At 41.5% G+C, this 23,739-nt stretch overlaps 1 protein-coding gene across 2 annotated transcripts in view; it reads right to left on the bottom strand.

The window, feature by feature from the left end:
• Positions 1-23,739, bottom strand: part of LOC133609735 (uncharacterized) — a 44,173-nt gene that overhangs the window by 13,149 nt on the left and 7,285 nt on the right. For both annotated transcript variants that reach the window (XM_061965606.2, XM_061965605.2), the window contains exons 2-4: positions 8,629-8,707; positions 8,390-8,549; positions 2,250-2,382 (exon numbers count right to left, since the gene is read on the bottom strand). In XM_061965606.2, the coding sequence (XP_061821590.2) occupies positions 2,250-2,382; positions 8,390-8,549; positions 8,629-8,648 (313 nt within the window). In that variant the 5' untranslated portion in view covers positions 8,649-8,707. The remainder of the gene's footprint in view (positions 1-2,249; positions 2,383-8,389; positions 8,550-8,628; positions 8,708-23,739) is intronic.

Below are 23,739 nucleotides of genomic sequence, written 5' to 3'. Positions count from 1 at the left end.
AACAGAATCTTATATTTGTGTCAGTGCAGTAATAATGCTCACTCAATTGCATCAGTCATTGATACTAAATGTAAAAATACTCTGATGCCATTTAAAAAAACTTTAAAAGTGAAGCTCTATTTGCAAAAACCAGAAGTCGACTTTTGTGGTTCAACCTAAGGTTGACATTTGTCACCCACATGATGTGAGCAGTGAGCAGTGAGAAGTGAAGAGAGCTAAGTGAAGATGGTGGGAAAGTACCAACATAGCGTGACATCTCATAAAAAGTGAGTGAACCTTGAACGGAAGATCAGCAACAACCACAATGTATCCCACTGAATGATTAAACATGCATGGTGATGCAACATGTGGCTACAATAAGTTACAATTTTTATGTATTGAAATGTGCAGCCTTCTTCTTTGCATACCACCGCTGTCCAAAATAAAATATCCTTTTCTATGTCATCTCTTTGGCTTTTTGTGTGGAATATGTGAATGCAGACTTTGGCCCATTTTGAGTTGTTTTTAAATAAAATGTAAACATGTAAGAAAAGCATTTCTATGAATCAGGCAAAATCCAAAAACGAGTGGATGTGAACTCTTGTTTGGAAATATATTTTTTTTATGATGGACATACTTCAACATTACCAATCTTTTAAAAACCGGATAAATAATGTATCCTCTATTTAACATGCACAAATCCTCCATTTTATTATTTTACATGGTCACATATTGAACTCCTTTTAACTATTAAGACATTAGATTGCAGGTTTACTAATATACTGTAAGTAGCTCTTATTTTGTCCTCTTATGTTGACTGTACTGTATTTCAGTATATATTCAATATACCGTATTTTTCGGACTATAAGTGGCAAATTTTTTTCATAGTTTGGCCGGGGGTGCGACTTATACTCAGGAGCGACTTATGTGGGAAATGATTAACACATTACCGTAAAATATCAAATAATATTATTATATAGCTCATTCACGTAAGAGACTAGACGTATAAGATTAAATCGGATTTAGCGATTAGGAGTGACAGATTGTTTGGTAAACGTATAGCATGTTCTATATGTTATAGTTATTTGAATGTCTCTTACCATAATATGTTACGTTAACATACCAGGCACGTTCTCAGTTGGTTATTTATGCGTCATATAACGTACACTTATTCAGCCTGTTGTTCACTATTCTTTATTTATTTTAAATTGCCTTTCAAATGTCTATTCTTGGTGTTGGGTTTTATCAAATACATTTCCCCCAAAAATGTGACTTATACTCCAGTGCGACTTATATGTTTTTTTCCTTCTTTATTATGCATTTTCGGCCGGTGCGACTTATACGCCGAAAAATACGGTATGTAGAATATTCAGGGCTGTACGCTTAGCTTTTTCACTAGTAGCACCGGTGTTACTAAATGAAAAAAATCAGTGGCACAAAAATTTTTTGGAGCACAGGAAAAAAATTTGTAGCAATATGAAACGACTTAACTATCACAAATTTCATTATTAACACTCAAACAATGTACACATCTGCACTCATACATATAAACACAATGCTATCATAAGGCCTACTGTAACACCCAATGAAACACAGGGAACATCCCAAACCCGTGCTCGCACGCCGCTAACACGAGTGTAGGGCTGAGCAATATGGACCAAAACTCATATTCCGATATAATTTGGCCCTAGACTAACCCATGAATGGAAATATCTGTTGACGTAACTAAATATCTCCACCTTGCCTTGATTTAAAATTTTAGGGATTGATGGGGATCCCAAATACACAAAAACAGGTACCAACAAGTAAGAAAAGTAGGTTTGCATAACAGGATCCCAACTTAGGTGATTTAGTATAAGAAAAAAGAAAAAGCCTTGAAAATAATATAAAAAAAGTCAAACATAATCTTCAAGCACACTTGTGAAGTGCTTACCTTAGGTGACTACCTGAAATACTTAAAGCTCATCGAGAGAATGCAAAGAGTGTGTGTGTGTGTGTGTGTGTGTGTGTGTGTGTGTGTTGAGGCTAGAACCAATTATTCATGTTTACATTGATTCTTATGGGAAATCTGCTTCACTATACAAATTTTTCAGGGTGCGAACCATGTTCAAGAACCAATTAAGCTTGTAAATCTAGTTTCCACTGTATATTAAACATTTTTTTAACCTTTTGTACAAGCCATATAAATTATTATTAAGTGTGCCAAGTGACATACATGAGTCAACTACAGGTATTTTTTAAGCATGAGGTGACGACGGTGGGTGGTCTACCTCCAGAGACAGCATCATATGGTGGTGGCATGTCCAGGTGGGAGAAGGATGGAGCAGGTGGCAGAGGTGTGGAGGGCTCTTCTACTGACAGCTCATCTGGCACACCGTACCAGCTCGGCCAGAGCGAAGCTTGCTGCAGAGGGAGGGAAATTAATTACATATTCCCATACGAGTGTGTGTGTGTAGTAGTAAGAATAAGTACACTGATGACAGAGGGAGTACCGTGGCTGGTTTTACTGCACACATCTTGCTGTTTATAATACTGCTTCAGGGCTAAAATGTGCAAACATAACAATGAAGTACAAACGGCTACTATGTACTACACTTTTGTAGTGTAAAATAAGATGGCTATGCTCAGTATGCACTGCTTTGTTGACGTAATTTCCCTTGATACAAATACCGCAAAGTATGCAAAACATGGCGCACCGTCGGATGCAACTAGTGCAATGATAACCAAAAAAGTGGGCCATGGTAAAGGGGGACTGCACTTTTTTGGAATTGTGCCTATCGTTCACAGTCATTATGAGAGACAAAAACACACATGCCTTTTTTTTTTTAGGATTTTAAAGACAATTAAAAAAACGCTTAGAGATGCGGCTAATGCAAGTCAATGTTGTAGCCTTCAAAGCCCTCTAAAATAACTTCAAAACTGTCATGTCTGTGTAATCATGTTTTTGTTTTAAGTCATGTTTTTGTTTAGTTATAGGAATCTTTGGTTTCTGGCTTTTCACTCCCTTGTCTTGTTTGCATGATTACCCATTAGTTTCACCTGTTCCACGTTTGGACTCATTGTGCACTCTTGATTGTCACCATAGCAACCCATTAGTTTTCACCTGTCACGTCACGCACCTGTTTCACGTCTTGAGTCACGCACCTGTTTTCGTTAATCATGTCTGTAGTATTGAAGTTCAGTGTTTTTCAGTTTGTCTTTCTGACGACCTCACACCACATTTATGCTCTGTCCATTCCTCTAAGATCCTGCTTCATGTCCCTTGTCAAAGTAAGTTTTGGTTCCATGTTTATAGTCTTTTTGTTTTTCATAGTTTGTTCTCCGCCACTGTGCGCGCTTTGGTTTGATCCTTTTTTGTAGTTCTAGTGTTTCAATAAAAAAATGTACCTTCATTCCCGTCTCGCCCGTGCCAACTTTCCGTTGCATCCCGGAAAAGCAAACTCCCAAGACCAAGTCTTGACAGTAGGTCGTCAGCAGACTCGCTTTTCCGCACGAGAGTTGGACATTTTTGACGAGGCTTCTTGGGCGGTCCTGTGCGCGATGGAGGAGGAAACTCGGCGCTACTCCTCCGTGGAGTACAGAAACTCCATTTGGTCCCAGGAATGGGAGGACGCAGCGCAGCAGTGCCGGAAGCGCCGCTCCCGACGAAGGACGTCGGGTAGAACTTCCGCGAGCCTGCAGGACACGCCGCTCCCACATGCCCCTCCCCCTCCGGGCGGAAGCAAGCAGCAGCCAGCCCGGCTTCGCCCTAATGACGTCAAAAATCATGATTTTTTTTTTCTGAATTCTTTTTCTTTTGATTCCCCGCCCCCCAAGACTCATGCTCCGCCCCCCAAGACTCAAGTCCCGCCCCCGTCACAATTTTTTTCTTTTTTCCCGCCCACACAACCCCAGGTGGGGGATAAAAAACAAAAACATTGTGGACAACTTAAAGGGGAAATTTCAGCCCCCCTCCAGACCTCCCTCCGCCCACCCCTAGAGGGAGTTCCAGACCGCAGGGAGCGCGTCTGGTATCCGCCCCTTGAGGGGGGGGCTGGGGTCGGGAGCTGTGTTGGTGGGGTGGCTCGGCATCACCATGCCAAGCCACAGCCTCCAGCACGGCCGCCACCACCAGTCTTCCGACCTGTCAAGCCACAGCCTCGAGCACGACCGCCCTCACCAGTCTTCCGACCCGTCAAGCCACAGCCTCCAGCACGACCGCCCTCACCAGTCTTTTACCATGCCAAGCCGCAACCCCCAGCTAGACCACCTCCACCTGCACCAAGGCTAGCACCAGTAGCTGCACCACGGCTAGCGCCAAGGCTAGCACCAGAGCCACGGCTAGCACCTGTCGTTGCTCCACGGCTAGCACCACTAGCTGCACCACGGCTAGCGCCAAGGCTAGCACCAGAGCCACGGCTAGCACCTGTCGCTGCTTCACGGCTAGCACCAGTAGCTGCACCACGGCTAGCGCCAAGGCTAGCACCAGCTCCATCACGCCAAGTTCCACGGCAGACTCCAGTACCCGCACCACGCCTAGCCGCATCATGCCAAGCTCCGGTACCAGCTCCACGCCGCCAAGCACTGCCTAGCCAAGACCAAGACCCTCCACGCCAAGTCCAAGACCAAGACCCTCCACGCCAAGTCCAAGACCAAGACCCTCCACGCCAAGCCCAAGACCAAGACCCTCCACGCCAAGCCCAAGACCAAGACCCTCCACGCCAAGCCCAAGACCCTCCACGCCAAGCTCCGGTACCAGCTCCACGACGCCAAGTGCCGCCAGTCGCAGCTCCACGACGCCAAGTGCCGCCAGTCGCAGCTCCACGACGCCAAGTTCCGCCAGTCGCAGCTCCACGACGCCAAGTGCCGCCAGTCGCAGCTTCACGACGCCAAGACCCGCCATGCCAAGACCAAGACCCGCCATGCCAAGACCAAGACCCGCCATGCCAAGACCAAGACCCGCCATGCCAAGACCCGCCATGCCAAGACCCGCCATGCCAAGACCCGCCATGCCAAGACCAAGACCCGCCATGCCAAGACCAAGACCAAGACCAAGACCCGCCATGCCAAGACCAAGACCCGCCATGCCAAGACCAAGACCCGCCATGCCAAGACCAAGACCCACGCCGAGCTTCGCCGCCTGACGCGCCACGCCGAGCTTCGCCGCCTGACGCGCCACGCCGAGCTTCGCCGCCTGACGCACCACGCCGAGCTTCGCCGCCTGACTCACCACGCCGAGCTTCCACGCCTGCCACGATGACGACGCGCCTTCCTCCTCGTCGGCCACGGATATGGCCGCTACCTGGTCGCCCGCCACGCCAAGTGCGCCCACCTCCCAGTCGGCCACGAATGTGGCCATTCCCTGGGCGTCCGCCTCGCCTGCTGCAGCGGCATTCCACTCGCCGCCGCCACCTAACTCTGCCCCGGTGGATACGGGGACACGTGGTCTGGCGACCCACCGCCATGTCCCCCTCCCGCCCTCCCATGACTCTTGTTAATTTTTTTTAAGGACATCTGGTATCTGTCCTTAAGGGAGGGGCTCTGTCATGTCTGTGTAATCATGTTTTTGTTTTAAGTCATGTTTTTGTTTAGTTATAGGAATCTTTGGTTTCTGGCTTTTCACTCCCTTGTCTTGTTTGCATGATTACCCATTAGTTTCACCTGTTCCACGTTTGGACTCATTGTGCACTCTTGATTGTCACCATAGCAACCCATTAGTTTTCACCTGTCACGTCACGCACCTGTTTCACGTCTTGAGTCACGCACCTGTTTTCGTTAATCATGTCTGTAGTATTTAAGTTCAGTGTTTTTCAGTTTGTCTTTCTGACGACCTCACACCACATTTATGCTCTGTCCATTCCTCTAAGATCCTGCTTCATGTCCCTTGTCAAAGTAAGTTTTGGTTCCATGTTTATAGTCTTTTTGTTTTTCATAGTTTGTTCTCCACCACTGTGCGCGCTTTGGTTTGATCCTTTTTTGTAGTTCTAGTGTTTCAATAAAAAAATGTACCTTCATTCCCGTCTCGCCCGTGCCAACTTTCCGTTGCATCCCGGAAAAGCAAACTCCCAAGACCAAGTCTTGACAAAAACCCTCCATCAAACATTTTACATACACACTGCAAATATATATATGATGTAGTGAAAGACACGTTCATAACAATATGTAATATGTTCAATATTTACCGTATTTTGGTCATTTTAATCAATGCCGAGACTGATTTCTTCAGCGCATTGATTTCCGTTTCCACAGCAGCGCACATCCGACTTTCGTTAAAAAACGCAAGTGTGTTCTAATCATGGCAGAATTGATAACAGACAACGAAGACAACTATTTTCGGACAAATGAAAATTCACGACCGTATCTTTTTGAAGCTGAATATACTGAGGATGACCTACTACTTAAAGGAGCGAGCACAAAGAAAGGGTGAGCCGTTGGAGCAGACGGAAGCCGAGCAAGTGAGGTGAAAGTGACGACGCAATAAATGTGGAACTTGAAGCCAAGCTATTTCGACATAAATGGAATGCTTACCCAACTAAACCGGAACAAATGTCCCCGGCCAGCTGGACCAAACAACTATCCATCGAGTAAGTCACACTTTAATATTAAACACAATAGACGCAGCACGTCATGCGTGTTATTGAAACTACAGTGCATACGCTGTCTGGCTAGATGTGCACAAACAAAACATGAAATGTGGGCTAATACTTTTCAGATACTGTAATATGATTGTTCATGTTTTTCAGTTAGTACAGATTGGTTTCCTATTGCATTGTTGTGCATTACAAACTCAAACGGGTTTTGTGTTGTCGTAGAAGCTTGCTTATTTCTAGCCGTAGTTAGCTTTTACGTCTAATACCGTAGCACTCCGATGTGTTACTGCGCTAGAAAAAGAGTTCCTCAGTGTTCGCTCTTACAATAACAATGTTGCTACAGCTTGGTTATTATAGAGGTTACAGAATGTAAATCAAGTATTGGTGAAGTTTTTTTAATGCATTTTTAAAGTGATTTAGAGGTAGCATGAATTGCTCCCATTAACTGCATTGCGAGCCACCAAGAACGAGCCAATTTTTACATGTTAGACTGCAAACATTTTTTTAAACTTTTGTCTTCTTGTCGCTCTTAAGAATTGTGATTACGATAGGCAAAATTAAAAAAATAAAAAGTGCAGTTCCTCTTTTAGACCAAACAGGAAATGACTTAAATTAGTCCTGCACATGACGGCAGAGTGTTGCTGGTCTCAGGCATTTACTCTTAAAATATGACAAACAAAACGATTTTAAACCACCGATTAGATATTGTCAACAATATAAATAGGAATTGGTTTGAAATGAAGGCTTAAATATTTATCTTAAAATTATTTTACACTATTACAATGAAACATTAAATGCAATCTGACTGCGCCTCTGTTGGCTGCTGCCAAGCATTGGATCAAATCAATTCCTTCAAGAGGCCAGTGATTGACAAGCAATTCCACACATTCATTTGACGACTTTGACAAACTTAAAGAGCGGGGGTGTACGTAGTGTTGCTGTGGATATGTGTACATGCAAAGCAGAGAGGTGCAGCTCTCGCAAAGAGAGATGTGGTTTATTTTGTGTCCGGTGGCAAACAACACCGCTGTAATTTCAGTTGCTTTATTTGACTTGCTCTTACACCCGACTTCCCTTCCATTAGAAAAGCCACTTTAGTCTTAATTCAAAGATATATTTCAAGGAGCCTTGAATATTAGCCAATACTGATATTAAATATCAGCACAAATCATTCATATTTCTAATATTGTGCAGTGTGTTTGATCAAGTGAAATTAGTCAGAGAACAATGGTATGTATGAAAAAACACAAACCTATTTATTATCAACCGTCTGCCATGGACTTATGCTGTCTTTAAATTAAAAGTGGAGTGGTATTTGTTTTAGTGACATCTAGTGGCCTTAATAATTCATAATTAAGCTCATTACGTAGGAAATTAAATGATGCAGACACGTTTGTTACTGGATATGTTCTAATACGCGTCTGCCTTGGAGACTTTGTATATGTAAGAAATAGTCAGTTATATATATATATATATATGATATTTGTTCATTTTGACAAATGTGCCGTTTTAGACTGCAATATTGTTCAATTAAGGACACTTATTACGTTGGTCTGACCTGTTGTGTCTGCTAGATCCGAGTAGCCTACATTTTGTTTACCTTTTGTAACTTCACTAAAATACAAGAAAAGACCAACCCTGGTGCTTATTGTCGAGCTTTGCATGTGTAACGCACTGCAGGACTGCTTGTATTCGAGCACCTATATAAGTATTTATAGTATTAATATATATTTTAGATGGAAGCCGATATAATTTGATACTTGTATTATATAGGGCCGATATCAATATTGGAATGGGCCAACCCAAAAAAAACATACAACGCAATGTTTTGAACAACTTACACTCTGTCTCTCGCACACCTGATGGAGGTAGGCTCTCCCGCCAACGATGACTATCTGGGCATTGCGGGGGTTGCTCAGGTACGATGCCAGCTGTCTTTGTCTTGAGCGATACCAGCACACGTAGAAGAAGATCTTAATGATGATAAACACGATGACAACTCTGTAAAAGAGAGTAAGTGTAGGTGGCTTTGTTGTAATTGTTTTGTAATTTTGAAGTATTGCTGAGAAGTTATACTCACATATACCAGTACAGTTCCATTTTGATGGGGTTTCCTTCACAGGGCAGAAGCTCTCATATTTGAGGAACAAATGTGATCCCTTAATGAAAATGCAACACATTGAGATGACTTTAGAAGCGTCCTTAACGTGACAATGTGTCAGTTACAGTACAAACAAAAAACTGTAATTGTTTTATTGGGAATTGTATGATGTGATTAAGGCTGCAGCTAACGATTATTTTTCTATCGATTAATCTATAGATTATTATTTTTTTTCGATTAATCGGTTAATCTATAGATTATTTTTTTCGATTAATCTATAGATTATTTTTCCTTTTACCGATTATTTTTTTTATTTAAAACGAAGATGAAAAAATAAATGTAGGCCAGTTTTTTCAAAAGGCATGGCTTTTATTTACAAAAAAAAGGATGGCCACTCAGTCAACATTGACAACAACATGACAAAATATTCTGTAACAATGTAAACATTTAAAACTTTTAACATTTAACAAAATTAAAAGTAGCTTATTTGCTTTTTAATGTGCAAATATAAAAGTAAACACCCAGTGCAAATCTTAATATTCTGCAATAGTATAAGCATTTCAAAAGTAAAAGTATTGCTTATTTTGCTTTAAAATTTGCAAAAATAAAGATAAAGATCCAATACATTACATACAGTGCAAAACGAAATATTCTGTAACAACAGTGTAAACATTTCAACAAAAGTAAAAGTATTGCTTATTTTGCTTAATAACACAACAATGATAGTATGATTAAAGTGAAAGTTAATTGTTCGTTTGTACATAGTATATGTAACTGTTAATGTTGTAAAAGGTATTTGCACAACTAGTTAACGTTAGCGTTAAAGAGGAGCGCGTCTTTGTAAACACTGAACAGGCACGCCAAACGCGCCTCTCAGAGCGAAACAGTGTTTTAGTTTATGAATTTACAACGCAGATACAAATGACATATTCATGTTTTTGTGTAATGATGACAACGTATACTCACGCGGACGATTGACTAGTTGATGGAGATGGCAAGAACGCTGTCGGGTGTTTTCTTTTCAAATGTTCGTTTATAGCCGTTGTGCATACAACAACATTATTAGCAGAGGTGGGTAGAGTAGCCAGAAATTGTACTCAAGTAAGAGTACTGTTACTTTAGAGATTTATTACTCAAATAAAAGTAAGGAGTAGTCACCCAAATATTTACTTGAGTAAAAGTAAAAAGTATGTTGTGAAAAAACTACTCAAGTACTGAGTAACTGAGTAACATACACACACATATCATATATGTATATATATATATATATATATATATATATATACATACATCAATCAATCAATCAATCTTTATTTATATAGCCCTAAATCACAAGTGTCTCAAAGGGCTGCACAAGCCACAACAAAGCCCACACACGGGCAAGGAAAAACTCACCCCAGTGGGACGTCGATGTGAATGACTATGAGAAACCTTGGAGAGGACCGCATATGTGGGTAACCCCCCCCCTCTAGGGGAGACCGAAAGCAATGGATGTCGAGTGGGTCTGACATAATATTGTGAGAGTCCAGTCCATAGTGGATCCAACATAATAGTAAGAGTCCAGTCCATAGTGGGGCCAGCAGGACACCATCCCGAGCGGAGACGGGTCAGCAGCGCAGAGATGTTCCCAGCCGATGCACAGGCGAGCGGTCCACCCCGGGTCCCGACTCTGGACAGCCAGCACTTCATCCATGGCCACCGGACCTGTGCCCCCCCCCCCTCAAGGAAAAGGGGAGCAGAGGAGAAAAGAAAAGAAACGGCAGATCAACTGGTCTAACAGGGGGGCTATTTAAAGGCTAGAGTATACAAATGAGTTTTAAGATGGGACTTAAATGCTTCTACTGAGGTAGCATCTCTAATTGTTACCGGGAGGGCATTCCATAGTACTGGAGCCCGAATAGAAAACGCTCTATAGCCCGCAGACTTTTTTTGGGCTCTGGGAATCACTAATAAGCCGGAGTTCTTTGAACGCAGATTTCTTGCCGGGACATATGGTACAATGCAATCGACAAGATAGGACGGAGCTAGACCGTGTAGTATTTTATACGTAAGTAGTAAAACCTTAAAGTCACATCTTAAGTGCTCAGGAAGCCAGTGCAGGTGAGCCAGTATAGGCGTAATATGATCAAACTTTCTTGTTCATACACACACACACACACACACATATATATATATAACGTCAGGAGATTTCTCAATCTCCTGACGATTGAGGGTACCCCCCCTCATGAAACAGGCCTGTAGAGATGAAATAGTCTTGTGATTTTTTTCCCCACACATACATATATTGCGCTCTACTACGGTATCGAGCACTATGTTTTGGATAACCTTATTAAGATATATATATATATATATATATATATATATATATATATACACACATATATATATACATATATATATATATATACACACACACATATACATATATATATATATACACATATATATACATACATTGATATATACAGTATATAATTTATATTTATTTATTTTGACGTTTTTGTTTACATGTTAAAGGTGTTTTAATGAATATACATGCATGTTTAACACATATAGATTCCTTTCTTTCATGAAGACAAGAATATAAGTTGGTGTATTACCTGATTCTGATGACTTGCATTGATTGTAAACAGACAGTATTGCTTATAACGTCCACGTTTTCAAATGGAGGAGAAAAAAAGTTCCTCATTTCTGTCTAATACCACATGAAAGTGGTTGGTTTTTGGCATCTTATTTGTCCATCTTCCATATTCGTTTTTATACACTTTACAAGAAATAAATAGGCGGCAAACTCCGTAGCTTGCTAGCTTGTTTGCGCTGGCTTTCGCAGACTCTTATTTTGAAAGCGCGGCGCGATGGAGCGGCACCTTTATTGTGAAGACAGGAACTGTGCAGTCAGTCTTTAGGCTTTTGACGGGATGTACGATTGAAATAAAAAATAGTCTTTTTTCCTTCACACTTTTGATTGATTGATTGAAACTTTTATTAGTAGATTGCACAGTACAGTACATATTCCGTACAATTGACCACTAAATGGCAACACCCCAATACGTTTTTCAACTCAGGTCATGTGACCGCCTGGCTCTGTTTGATTGGTCCAACGTCACCAGTGACTGCATCTGATTGGTGGAACGGAGTGAAACGTCACCAGTAAGGCAGGCACTTTGAAGGTCTGTCTGACAGACCAAAACAAACAAAGTGTGCATTAACAGATCGATAAAAATTAGTAGCGAGTAGCGAGCTGAATGTAGATAAAAGTAGCGTTTCTTCTTAGGCCGTTTATTGAAATACTCCCACACTTTTGACGACTTTTGGCGTGCTTTTTTCCCCCTCGCTCGCATCGTCTGCTTTGCGCTCCGCCATGACGGTAGTGTGACGTAAATATGCGACGCGTTGAAGCACAAAAACGGCGTCGACGTATTTACGTAACCGATGACGTCAACTATGTCGACGCGTCGTTTCAGCCCTAGATGTGATTCAAAGTTTACGTGGCAAAGGCTACAGACTTTGCAAAAATCGGAATTTGACCGACATTACGATTTTATAAATCGTAAAAACAATTACTTCTACGGCCAAAAATAGAGATCGACCGATATGTTATTTTCAGGGTTGAAACCGTTATTAGTAGTCAATTAGTAGGCTAGACTGGTATTTGGAGTCGATGTCCATTTGCAGTGAAGTTAGCTAAACATGACTAGTACAGTTTATGTCAGTTAACATCTGGACAAGGCTTTAGGTTATTTTATTAGGAAAGGTTAGACCAGTAGCGACATATTGTTTCATGATGCACTAATGCTGTGGTTAATTTAGCACCAAAAAACATCAGGGGATTTAACAAACACCTTTATTACGTGTGTCTAATGATTCCGGTCAGAGGAGCATCAACATTAGCATTTCTAAATATGGGAAATCTCATGAAAAAAATTATTTTGCAGATGAAAACCAAAATTAGCAGCACGGTGGAACAGTGGTTAGCGCTCTTGCCTCATAACGAGAATGTCCTGGGTTCAGTTACGAGGCTCAGGGTTTTTCTGGGTGGAGTTTGCATGTTCTCCCTGTGACTGCGTGGGTTCTCTCCGGGTACTCCTACTTCCTCCCACTTCCAAAGACATGCACACAGGGATAAGCTGGCTGGCAAAACTAAATTGGCCCTAATGTGTGAATATAAGTTTAAATCAGTAAGTTTAAAGTTTAAAAAAGTTTAAATGAGTCCAATTTCTCAAATAGTTTGGCTCTACATGAAAACAACTTAATCCGATCGTGTTCGGTTTTTGAAAAGTCGGACTAACACACTTGAATTATGCAATTAAAAACCAGATCTCTCGAGTGGGTGTGTGCCGCCAGAGGGGACCCTTCGTATCGCACATATGCCAGTCTCAACTCGGAAGCAGATACCATTAAAAAAAAAACATAACAATTGTAATGAAGATGCGACTGTTTATTTGCTTCACAAATTAAAAGAACAGAAGATTTTCAAGTGCATTGTTGATGGGAGAAAAAATAAGAGATTTTAAGTAGGTAGGGTAATGTAGAATGTTGGCTTAGTTCGGACTCCCGAACAAAATATAAATGAGAGGAAAGAGAATCAAGAAGGTATATTAAAGGCGAATAATACAGTGTACACAACCTTTGTCACGCTGAATTTGTGCACTCCAAACTGATTCACAATAACTCCGTATTCCACACAACTGGCAAGATGGTCCAGAACAATATAGCAACCTTAATCTGGAATAGTATCGATCGGGGCACAAACTGTCTTTTCCTTAGGATTTAAAAGTCCTTCCATCAATCCACAGAATTATGCAGGGCTGGAATGTTGTCTGTCTATCTGTGTTGGCCCTGTGATGAGGTGGCGACTTGTCCAGGGTGTACCCCGCCTTCCGCCCGATTGTAGCTGAGATAGGCTCCAGCACTCCCCGCGACCCCGAACGGGACAAGCAGTAGAAAATGGATGGATGGATGGATGGAATTTAACCACGGCAACCGCAGCAACTGCCGCGACCGCCCTCGTCATTTGCCGTAACGCCCTAAAAAATTTACCAACATCGGCGGCAAGAACATGCCGTGACCGCCCTTGACTTTTTACTTTTTTACTTGTTAATGGACAAGGAATGTAACAGCAAACCGTATATAGATAATTTTCGATAAAATTCCAGACGGTTAGTTACACTGTCTAATTTTTTAATTACCGAAACCCCGTCATTAATTAATGCATTTCAGGCAACACAAATTCAGACGCGTGCGCACTAGCGTCATTTGGCTTAATAATCATGGCGGACTAAAGACACAGACTTTGCTCCGGAGATTTCCCCTCGGAGTAAACAGAACCAAGCACTTGGTTTAACGTCATTTCCCCTCGCTTCCTGGCGTGCGTTTAAGGTTGCACTGCTGTGTTTAGATGGAGACAGGTGTGGACAATTTTGGAGACAGACGCACTTGCCTCACACTAAAAATATACAGCAAAGGAGAAAACTATTTGATGTTGCTTTTATTTTCTCAATACAGCGTTCATCAGCTGCTGTGACTGAGAGTTAATGACGTGCGGAAACATGCAGCAGGTGACGTTGTCACAACTTGTTTATAAAGTCTTTAGTTTGTTTACTGGGATGTTCACTCGTCTTTTATTTAACTGCAAATTGTATCAGTGTTCAAATAACATCAATACTGGCAATGTTTTGTCATCTCATTGAATTGAACACAGGCTGTGAAGATTGTGTATTCAAAGTGAGAGGTATCACTCTTTAGTTTTGCTGGCCAAACTGTTATACTGATAGGAGGCGTTGGAGAAGAACAAAGCTTGTTTATTTGACTTTATCTTCATTAGCCAAACTGCTTTGTGTTTCATTTTGATATTAAAAAGTAAACACCAGGTTTTTTTTTTTTTTTACATTACTTGTGTTTTTTCATGTCACAAAGGTATCACTTCAAAAACCATTCATGTGACATAGCACGTTGTTAGTGTGTTATTGTGTATAGTTAATTCCTATACGATATATGTCTGCTCAAACTCTTAACCCATCTGTCCGATACAGCATCTACATGTACATATAAATGTACTAGGGCTGCAACTAACGATTAATCTGTCGATTATTACTTCGATTAATCGATTAATAATCAGATAAAAGAGACAAACTACATTTCTATCCTTTCCAGTATTGTATTGAAAAAAAAAACCAGCATACTGGCACCATACTTATTTTGATTATTGTTTCTCAGCTGTTTGTACATGTTGCAGTTTATAAATAAAGGTTTAATAAAAAAAAAAAAAAAATAATAAAATGCCTCTGCGCATGCGCATAGCATAGATCCAACGAATCGATGACTAAATTAATCGCCAACTATTTTTATAATCGATTTTAATCGATTAGTTGTTGCAGCACTAAAATGTACATAATTTAAATAAATAATAGAAAAAAAGATGAAAGCATCATATAATGACAAGAAGCTGACAAGTTGATATATCTCCAAGGTTTCTCATAGTCATTCACATCGACGTCCCACTGGGGTGAGTTTTTCCTTGCCCTTATGTGGGCTCTGTACCGAGGATGTCGTTGTGGCTTGTGCAGCCCTTTGAGACACTTGTGATTTAGGGCTATATAAATAAACATTGATTGATGGTGATTAATTGATATTATTAAAGAATACAAAAAATAATAATATTTGTCTTTAGATATATGGATAACATTTATCTATAGTCTTTTTAATTAGACATTACAAATGACATGATGGTATTACATTCACACCCCAACACTGCTTTACCTAACAATCAGTAGTCATGATATCAATATTGATAACAATAATTTTAATTATTACTTTGGCCATAATTGGTAGCCCTAGATCTCATACATGAATACTATTTTTATCTATATGGACAAAAAGTGCAGTTATGTCTTATGGCCATCAGGTGTCATCTTCAGGCCTCAAATTTTAACTTTTTAAGGTCAAGGATAGTGTTGCCTTAAAAGAGGGCTCATATTTTAGGGCACCAAGGCAAGTTGGAAGAGCACCAAGGCAAACATTATTTTCTTTCGAGGCAGGTGCTCCAAAGCGCATATATATACATATACATTTATCTGAAAAATAATGGGCAAAGTGTCCCCTTACGTCGGCCTACCCGGCCGGTCTAGGAGACATATGCCTGACCTAAATTCACCTAACACCTGACGTCCTTCCAGACCCTGATACAACTGGTGTATCTCTCGGAAAATCTCAGAACAACTCAGCTGTTCTCGTTATCGGTTAACCTTTGACACACGCTTCCAAAATGGCTGCGTCTATGTTGTTTATACCGATTAACGTTAATTATTCAATGTCTTTAACAGTTGAAAATGTAAGAAAAAAGTAATGTAGCTGTGTTTTTATCAATTTATTCGACGAAACAATTACGTTACAATTGTCCATAATACAAATGTCAAAGTATGAACAATTCTTTTCATGGTTATTGTGACCAAAATTATCAAGGTTATCATTATTATCACGGTAATTTTAAATGTGCTCAAAATGTTCTAAAAATAATTAAACTGAAATCCTTTAACCAAGTAAAACAATTCACAATACACATACATATATATATATATATATATATATTTATACATATATATATATATATGTATATATATATATATATATATATTATATATATATACATACATATATACACACATGCACACACACACACACACACACACACACACACACACACACACACACACACACACACACACACACACACACACACACACACACACACACACACACACACACACACATATACTAGGGGTGTAACGGTACACAAAAATTTCGGTTCGGTACATACCTTGGTTTAGAGGTCACGGTTCGGTTCATTTTCGGTACAATAAGAAAACAACAAAATATACATTTTTTGGTTATTTATTTACCAAATTTGTAAACAATGGCATAATATACATATACACACAGAGTCCATTGCCAGGGTTAATGTGGTCAACATATATAAAATAAAAACTAAATAAGAAAAGGCTCAGAATGGTTTCTTAACAAAACCTTTCTACATATAAAGTGCTGTTTTTGATTGATTGATTGATTGATTGATTGAGACTTTTATTAGTAGATTGCACAGTACAGTACATATTCTGTACAATTGACCACTAAATGGTAACACCCCAATAAGTTTTTCAACTTGTTTAAGTCGGCTCAACGTTAATCAACATTAAACTGCCTCAAGTTGTTGCTCAGATTAAATAAAATGACAAACCTTTTCTTCTACATATAAAAAGTGCAACATTTAACAGTTTCAAGTCAACTCAGTCTCAGATTAACTTTTCTTTTCCCCTCCCAGCCTGGCTAACTTGGAAGTAAGAGGATATATGGGCTTATTGTTCTTCCACCATAGAAGTGGGTCAAAATCTAGTTTTTAATGCAATATGGACTTATCTGCTGCTATAAAAACATTTGTTATTGCTTTAGTCCTGCCTGACTCGCCGAGAAGACGCTGCTTGAATGCGGTGGTACGCTTCAAATGGGTTAGCATGTGTTATGAAAGTAGCGTATGTGTGTGTGTGACCCTTTAATATGTGACAGCATGTGAGGTGAGTGTGTGGGCGAGCGAGGTGAGGGAGCGGTAGCATGAGTGCGGGGATTGGCTAGTGTTTTGTTGGTTTGGCTGTGTGCAAGACCTCAATAAAGCCAAGATTTGCAACTAATCGCCGGACTCGTCATTTACCCTGGAGTCCAGAGCTATGGAGACTCACTGCCGGGTAGAGTGAAGGATGTTGCCCCCGTCGCTGCTAGCATGCCGTGTGTTGTGCCTCGGTGTGCATTGTTTACACAACGTGCGGTGTGCTACTTAATATGTCTGTGTGGAAACTCGTTCGGTACACCTCCAAACCGAACCGAAACCCCCGTACCGAAACGGTTCAATACATACACACATATATACATATACATATATATGTATGTATATATAAATATATATACATATATATGTATATATATACATATATATGTATATATATATGTATATATTAGAGATGCGCGGTTTGCGGGCACAACCGCGGAGTCCGCGGATTATCCGCGGATCGGGCGGATGAAATTTAAAAAAATTAGATTTTATCCGCCGGTCGGGTCGGGTCGGGTCGGGCGGTTGAAATAAAAAAAAATTAGATTTTAAAAAGATTCAGGCGGGTGGCAGTTAAACCAATTCGGAAATATATATACATAGTTAAATGTTGTTACCCACATACGAAAAACGAGCAGGCACCTGCTGCATATGCCACAACAGAAGAAAAAAAAAAAAGAGATGGACACTTTTACGGAGCGGAGAAGGGACGCCTCGCCGGGGTCCGGGACCGAGGCCCCTTCCCCCGAGAGGGCCCCACCGGGAGCCGTAGCTAAGGCGATCCGCGAGAAGGGCCCGACGCACGTCCAGGGTCACCACCGCGCCCACCGCACCGACACCCCGCCTCGTCCGCCTTCGCCGCGGCCGGCGTCACGCGCAGCAGGTAAGCAGCTTACCTGCCCGCCACCCCCGTGGCCGGGGGCTCGTAACAGGGGTCACTCCGCGCGCTCCGCCCGCGCAGCTTACCTGCCCTGCACACCCCTGTTGCCGGGGGCGCGTAACAGGGGTCACTCCGCGCGCAGTGCGCTCACGAAAGGGGTGGGGCTCACCCTGGTTGATATAGACAGCAGGACGGTGGCCATGGAAGTCGGAACCCGCTAAGGAGTGTGTAACAACCCACCTGCCGAATCAACTAGCCCTGAAAATGGATGGCGCTGGAGCGTCGGGCACATACCCGGCCGTCGCCGGCAGCGAGACGCGCTTGGAGGTGCGCTCAGCGCGGCTCCCATATGATTGCGCACTGGTGTGCGTCTGGGTCGTGACAGCGTGGCACGCGAATGTCTGTGCTGCATTGGATCAGTCTCCTTTCTTTAACAGGCAAAAGCTTTATAACCTCACTAATGCCTTGCATCGTCTATATTAGATATATAACAACGGGCGGGTGCGGTTCTGATCAAATGTTACATCGGGTGGATGGCGGATGGTTGACGACTTTCTGATGCGGTTGCGGATGAAATAATTGCCTATCCGCGCATCTCTAGTATATATATATATATATATATATATGTATGTGTGGGAAAAAAATCACAAGACTATTTCATCTCTACAGGCCTGTTTCATGAGGGGGGAACCCTCAATCATCAGGAGATTTTAATGGGAGCATTCACATACCATGGTTTATATAGGGCACAAAGTGGGTGGGTACAGGCTGGCCTAGGGGCGTGGTGATTGGCTCATGTGTTACCTAGGAGGTGTTTCCGTCTGTTGTTACAATTTCGCTGCGCTTGTTGAGGGATGACCGGTCTGGACGGTAAATAATAAACAGTTTCTCTTTCAAGCATAGGTTGCATCTTTTATTACCACTATTGTAAGGTGTGCTGGATGCAAGAATTTGCCATGTTATTGAATATTCAACATTATTGTCTTTGAGGTCCCAAATGTGTTTGCTGAGTTCTGTGGTATTTCGCAGGTTTTTGTTCCTGAAAGAAGCCTTGTGATTGTTCCATCTGGTTTTGAATTCTCCCTTGGTTAATCCTACATATGTGTCGGATGTGTTAATGTCCTTGCGTATTACCTTAGATTGGTAGACAACTGATGCTCGTAAGCACCCCCCGTTGAGAGGGCAATCAGGTTTCTTTCGACAGTTACAGTCTTTGTTGGTTTTGGAGTCGCTCTGTCTGGGGGCCGACGGCTCATTTGCAATTGTTTTGTTGTGGTTTGAGATGATTTGTCGTATATTGTTCATGCAGCTGTAGCTCAATTTAATGTTGTTCTTGTTGAATACTTTTCTTAGGGTGTTGTCTTTGGGAAAGTGTTTGTCAATCAGATTGAGGAATTTGTGTCCAATGTTAGTTGAGACATTTTTGCTGTATGGGGGGTTGTACCAGATGATGTCGTTTCGTTTTCTGTTCTTTTTTGGCTGGTTTCCTGGCGTGGGTTCATAGGTGAGGGTGAAATTGTATCCGCTTTTATCAAGGGCTTTTTGGTACGGGGGGGTTGCTTGGTCAAATTCAGCTTTGCTAGATGACAGCATCGATAGCCTTTTATTGATTCCGGTAGGTATTCTTTTCGTGGTGGTGGGTAGGTGGTTGCTGTCATGGTGCACGTATTGGAGTGTTGTGTTGGGTTTCGTGAATGGTTGGTAGCTGTTATTTCTCAGGTTGAAAGTGACGTCAAGGAAGTTGACGGTTTGCTTGTTGGCTTCAATCGTGATCCGTAGGCCGTTCTCTTTGAAAATTTGGCATATGCGCTTCTTGGTATTCTCGCTGCTCCTTGGCGAGGCGCGACACACTGCCAGTCCGTCATCACGGTAAATACCAAGGTTCAGATTGAGGCCAGCGAGCTGGGAGAGGAGGAAACTCCCAACGAGTTCACACGTTTCTGCTCCGTCAAAACTTCCCATAGTGACGTCAAATGTTGCATTGTTCTTTTTTTGCCATGGTGTGCTGTTGTGGATGAGAATGGAGTTTTTTGCGTGGATGATGATGTTTCTTTCGTTGCCTGTGATTGAGTCGTAGTCTGAGGCGAAGTCTAGTGCTTGAGTCAGTAGGTCTTGCGTGATGGAAGGGTAAAATTCCTCGATATCAAAGGAGATAAAGTTGTGCTGTTGTTTGTCTTGGATGTTGTTGAACCATTTGATTACTGCTGCTGTATTTCTCCATTGGTTGAGTGGTGTTTTGTCCTTGATTTTTGTGTTGACTCTGTCCAGGATTATTTTGCTGATTTTTCCTATTTCAGATTTAGTTGGGTTTATTAGTCGGCATGTTGGGTTATTTGCGATGTTGGGTTTGTGGTCCTTCAATGTGATGAAGGCTTCCTTGTTGGCTGTGGCGTCCACCCTGTCCTCAATGTCCAGTTCAGCCGCGATCCTTTTATTTTCCAGGTGGATGTTCTGTAAGGTGTTGGGTTGCGCTTTTTTGTATGATTTGGTGATGCTTCTGTCCAGTAAGGTGTGGTGTTCTGGTATGTCCATTCTGTAGAAGTTTGTGGTTTTATCGGCAGCTATGATGAGGTTGTTTACTTTCTTGATGCGCTCCTTGTCATTTTTCAGCTTGGTGAGGAGTGGGTTGCGGATTGGCTTGAATTTGACTGATTGTATCATTTTGAGCATGTCGTTCTCAAAATCCTTTAGTTCCCCAACTGTGGGTGGGTTCTTGGTAGATTTGAATCCGTAAGTTTCCTTTTGCGTTCCTTTTGTTTCAGGGTGGAGGAAAAAATGTGCTTTCCACCGCATCCTTCTTAGGAAGTGTTCCGTCTTTTCTATGAGCCTTAGCTTGTAGTCATTCTGCGCGGGAATGGGAATGTTCTTCGTGGAGTAGTCGATGTTGAATTTTTCCATTTCTGATCGTCGTACAGTGCTCAACAAATGTCAATTTGGAGCGGAGTATATGTCTTAATAAGGTTATCCAAAAAATAGTGCTCGATACCGTAGTAGAGCGCAATATATGTATGTGTGGGAAAAAAAATCACAAGACTATTTCATCTCTACAGGCCTGTTTCATGAGGGGGGGTACCCTCAATCATCAGGAGATTTTAATGGGAGCATTCACATACCATGGTTTGTATAGGGCACAAAGTGGGTGGGTACAGGCTGGCCTAGGGGCGTGGTGATTGGCTCATGTGTTACCTAGGAGGTGTTTCCGTCTATGGCGGCATGTTGTTACAATTTCGCTGCGCTTGTTGAGGGATGACAGGTCTGGACGGTAAATAATAAACAGTTTCTCTTTCAAGCATAGGTTGCATCTTTTATTACCACTATTGTAAGGTGTGCTGGATGCAAGAATTTGCCATGTTATTGAATATTCAACATTATTGTCTTTGAGGTCCCAAATGTGTTTGCTGAGTTCTGTGGTATTTCACAGGTTTTTGTTCCTGAAAGAAGCCTTGTGATTGTTCCATCTGGTTTTGAATTCTCCCTCGGTTAATCCTACATATGTGTCGGATGTGTTAATGTCCTTGCGTATTACCTTAGATTGGTAGACAACTGATGCTTGTAAGCACCCCCCGTTGAGAGGGCAATCAGGTTTCTTTCGACAGTTACAGTCTTTGTTGGTTTTGGAGTCGCTCTGTCTGGGGGCCGACGGCTCATTTGCAATTGTTTTGTTGTGGTTTGAGATGATTTGTCGTATATTGTTCATGCAGCTGTAGCTCAATTTAATGTTGTTCTTGTTGAATACTTTTCTTAGGGTGTTGTCTTTGGGAAAGTGTTTGTCAATCAGATTGAGGAATTTGTGTCCAATGTTAGTTGAGACGTTTTTGCTGTATGGGGGGTTGTACCAGATGATGTCGTTTCGTTTTCTGTTCTTTTTTGGCTGGTTTCCTGGCGTGGGTTCATAGGTGAGGGTGAAATTGTATCCGCTTTCATCAAGGGCTTTTTGGTACGGGGGGGTTGCTTGGTCAAATTCAGCTTTGCTAGATGACAGCATCGATAGCCTTTTATTGATTCCGGTAGGTATTCTTTTCGTGGTGGTGGGTGGATGGTTGCTGTCATGGTGCACGTATTGGAGTGTTGTGTTGGGTTTCGTGAATGGTTGGTAGCTGTTATTTCTCAGGTTGAAAGTGACGTCAAGGAAGTTGACGGTTTGCTTGTTGGCTTCAATCGTGATCCGTAGGCCGTTCTCTTTGAAAATTTGGCATATGCGCTTCTTGGTATTCTCGCTGCTCCTTATATATATATATACATACATATATATATATATATATGTATGTGTGGGAAAAAAATCACAAGACTACTTCATCTCTGCAGGCCTGTTTCATGAGGGGGTTCCCTCAATCATCAGGAGATTTTAAAATAATAAATAATAAATAATACAATCTCCTGATGATTGAGGGAACCCCCTCATGAAACAGGCCTGTAGAGATGAAGTAGTCTTGTGATTTTTTTCCCCACACATACATATATTGCGCTCTACTACGGTATCGAGCACTATTTTTTGGATAACCTTATTAAGACATATATATATATATATATATATGTATATATATATATATATATATATACACACATACATACATACAAAAACATTCATACATATACATACATACATACATATATAAATAAATATACATACATATACAGTGTTTCCCCCAGAAAATTTGTCAGTTAAGGTGGTGACTCTCCAGGGGGAGGGGACCGGGGAAGGATGTGGGTGGGTGTAAGGATCGGTGTAACTCGGCCTGTCGCCATCACGTGTCCACCTCGTCGCTGCCACCACAGCCTGGGGGGCAATAGACTACAGACTGCGATGAAGTAGGCCGGCTTCGTCGCGTGAAGAAGCCTACAACTTTTGGGTGTGTTTTCCGCTCTTTTTGCTGAATGGCGATATATGATATATATCTCGATATTTTTTCCATAAAGTAAAAACAAAACAGTCCGAGTTACCTGAAATACTAAGTACGCCATTATTATGACTTAATCATTTACTAAGTCAAAATAATGACAAAATAATGGCTTACTAAGTCAAAATAAAGACTTACAAAGTCAAATTAATGACTTACTGTAAGTAAGCATTTGCAATAAGCGTTTGAAAAAAATTGTTAAAAGTGGGGCCACATGCTGACATATGTTCAACTCATCATGCTTAATTTATTACAGCATTTAGGAAGCCTGTAGTTGATTTTTATTATGTAAATGTTATATTTTTATCAACATGTGATAGCAGGGACCCTGCCATTCAAAACTAAGCTGCTACATTACTAATGATTAATGTAACAATATCTGAAAAAATTTGTAGAATAGCAATAGGAGAGACTATTCATCCCTGAACACCATGGAGTTCATTTAGGCTTTATGATGCAGTTACATTATTATATCAACAATTGGATCAGTCTCCTTTCTTTAACAGGCAAAAGCTTTATAACCTCACTAATGCCTTGCATCGTCTATATTAGATATATAACAACGGACGGGTGCGGGCGGGTGCGGTTCTGATCAAATGTTACATCGGGTGGATGGCCGATGGTTGACGACTTTCTGATGCGGTTGCGGATGAAACGGCGTGGCGCAGTGGAAGAATGGCCGTGCGCGACCCGAGGGTCCCTGGTTCAATCCCCAC

The sequence above is a fragment of the Nerophis lumbriciformis genome, linkage group LG07 (genome assembly GCF_033978685.3).
Source record: "Nerophis lumbriciformis linkage group LG07, RoL_Nlum_v2.1, whole genome shotgun sequence".
Lineage (NCBI taxonomy): Eukaryota > Metazoa > Chordata > Actinopteri > Syngnathiformes > Syngnathidae > Nerophis > Nerophis lumbriciformis.
The sequence above is the reverse complement of the archived record's forward strand: the minus strand, read 5'-3'. Positions and strand labels throughout refer to the sequence as shown.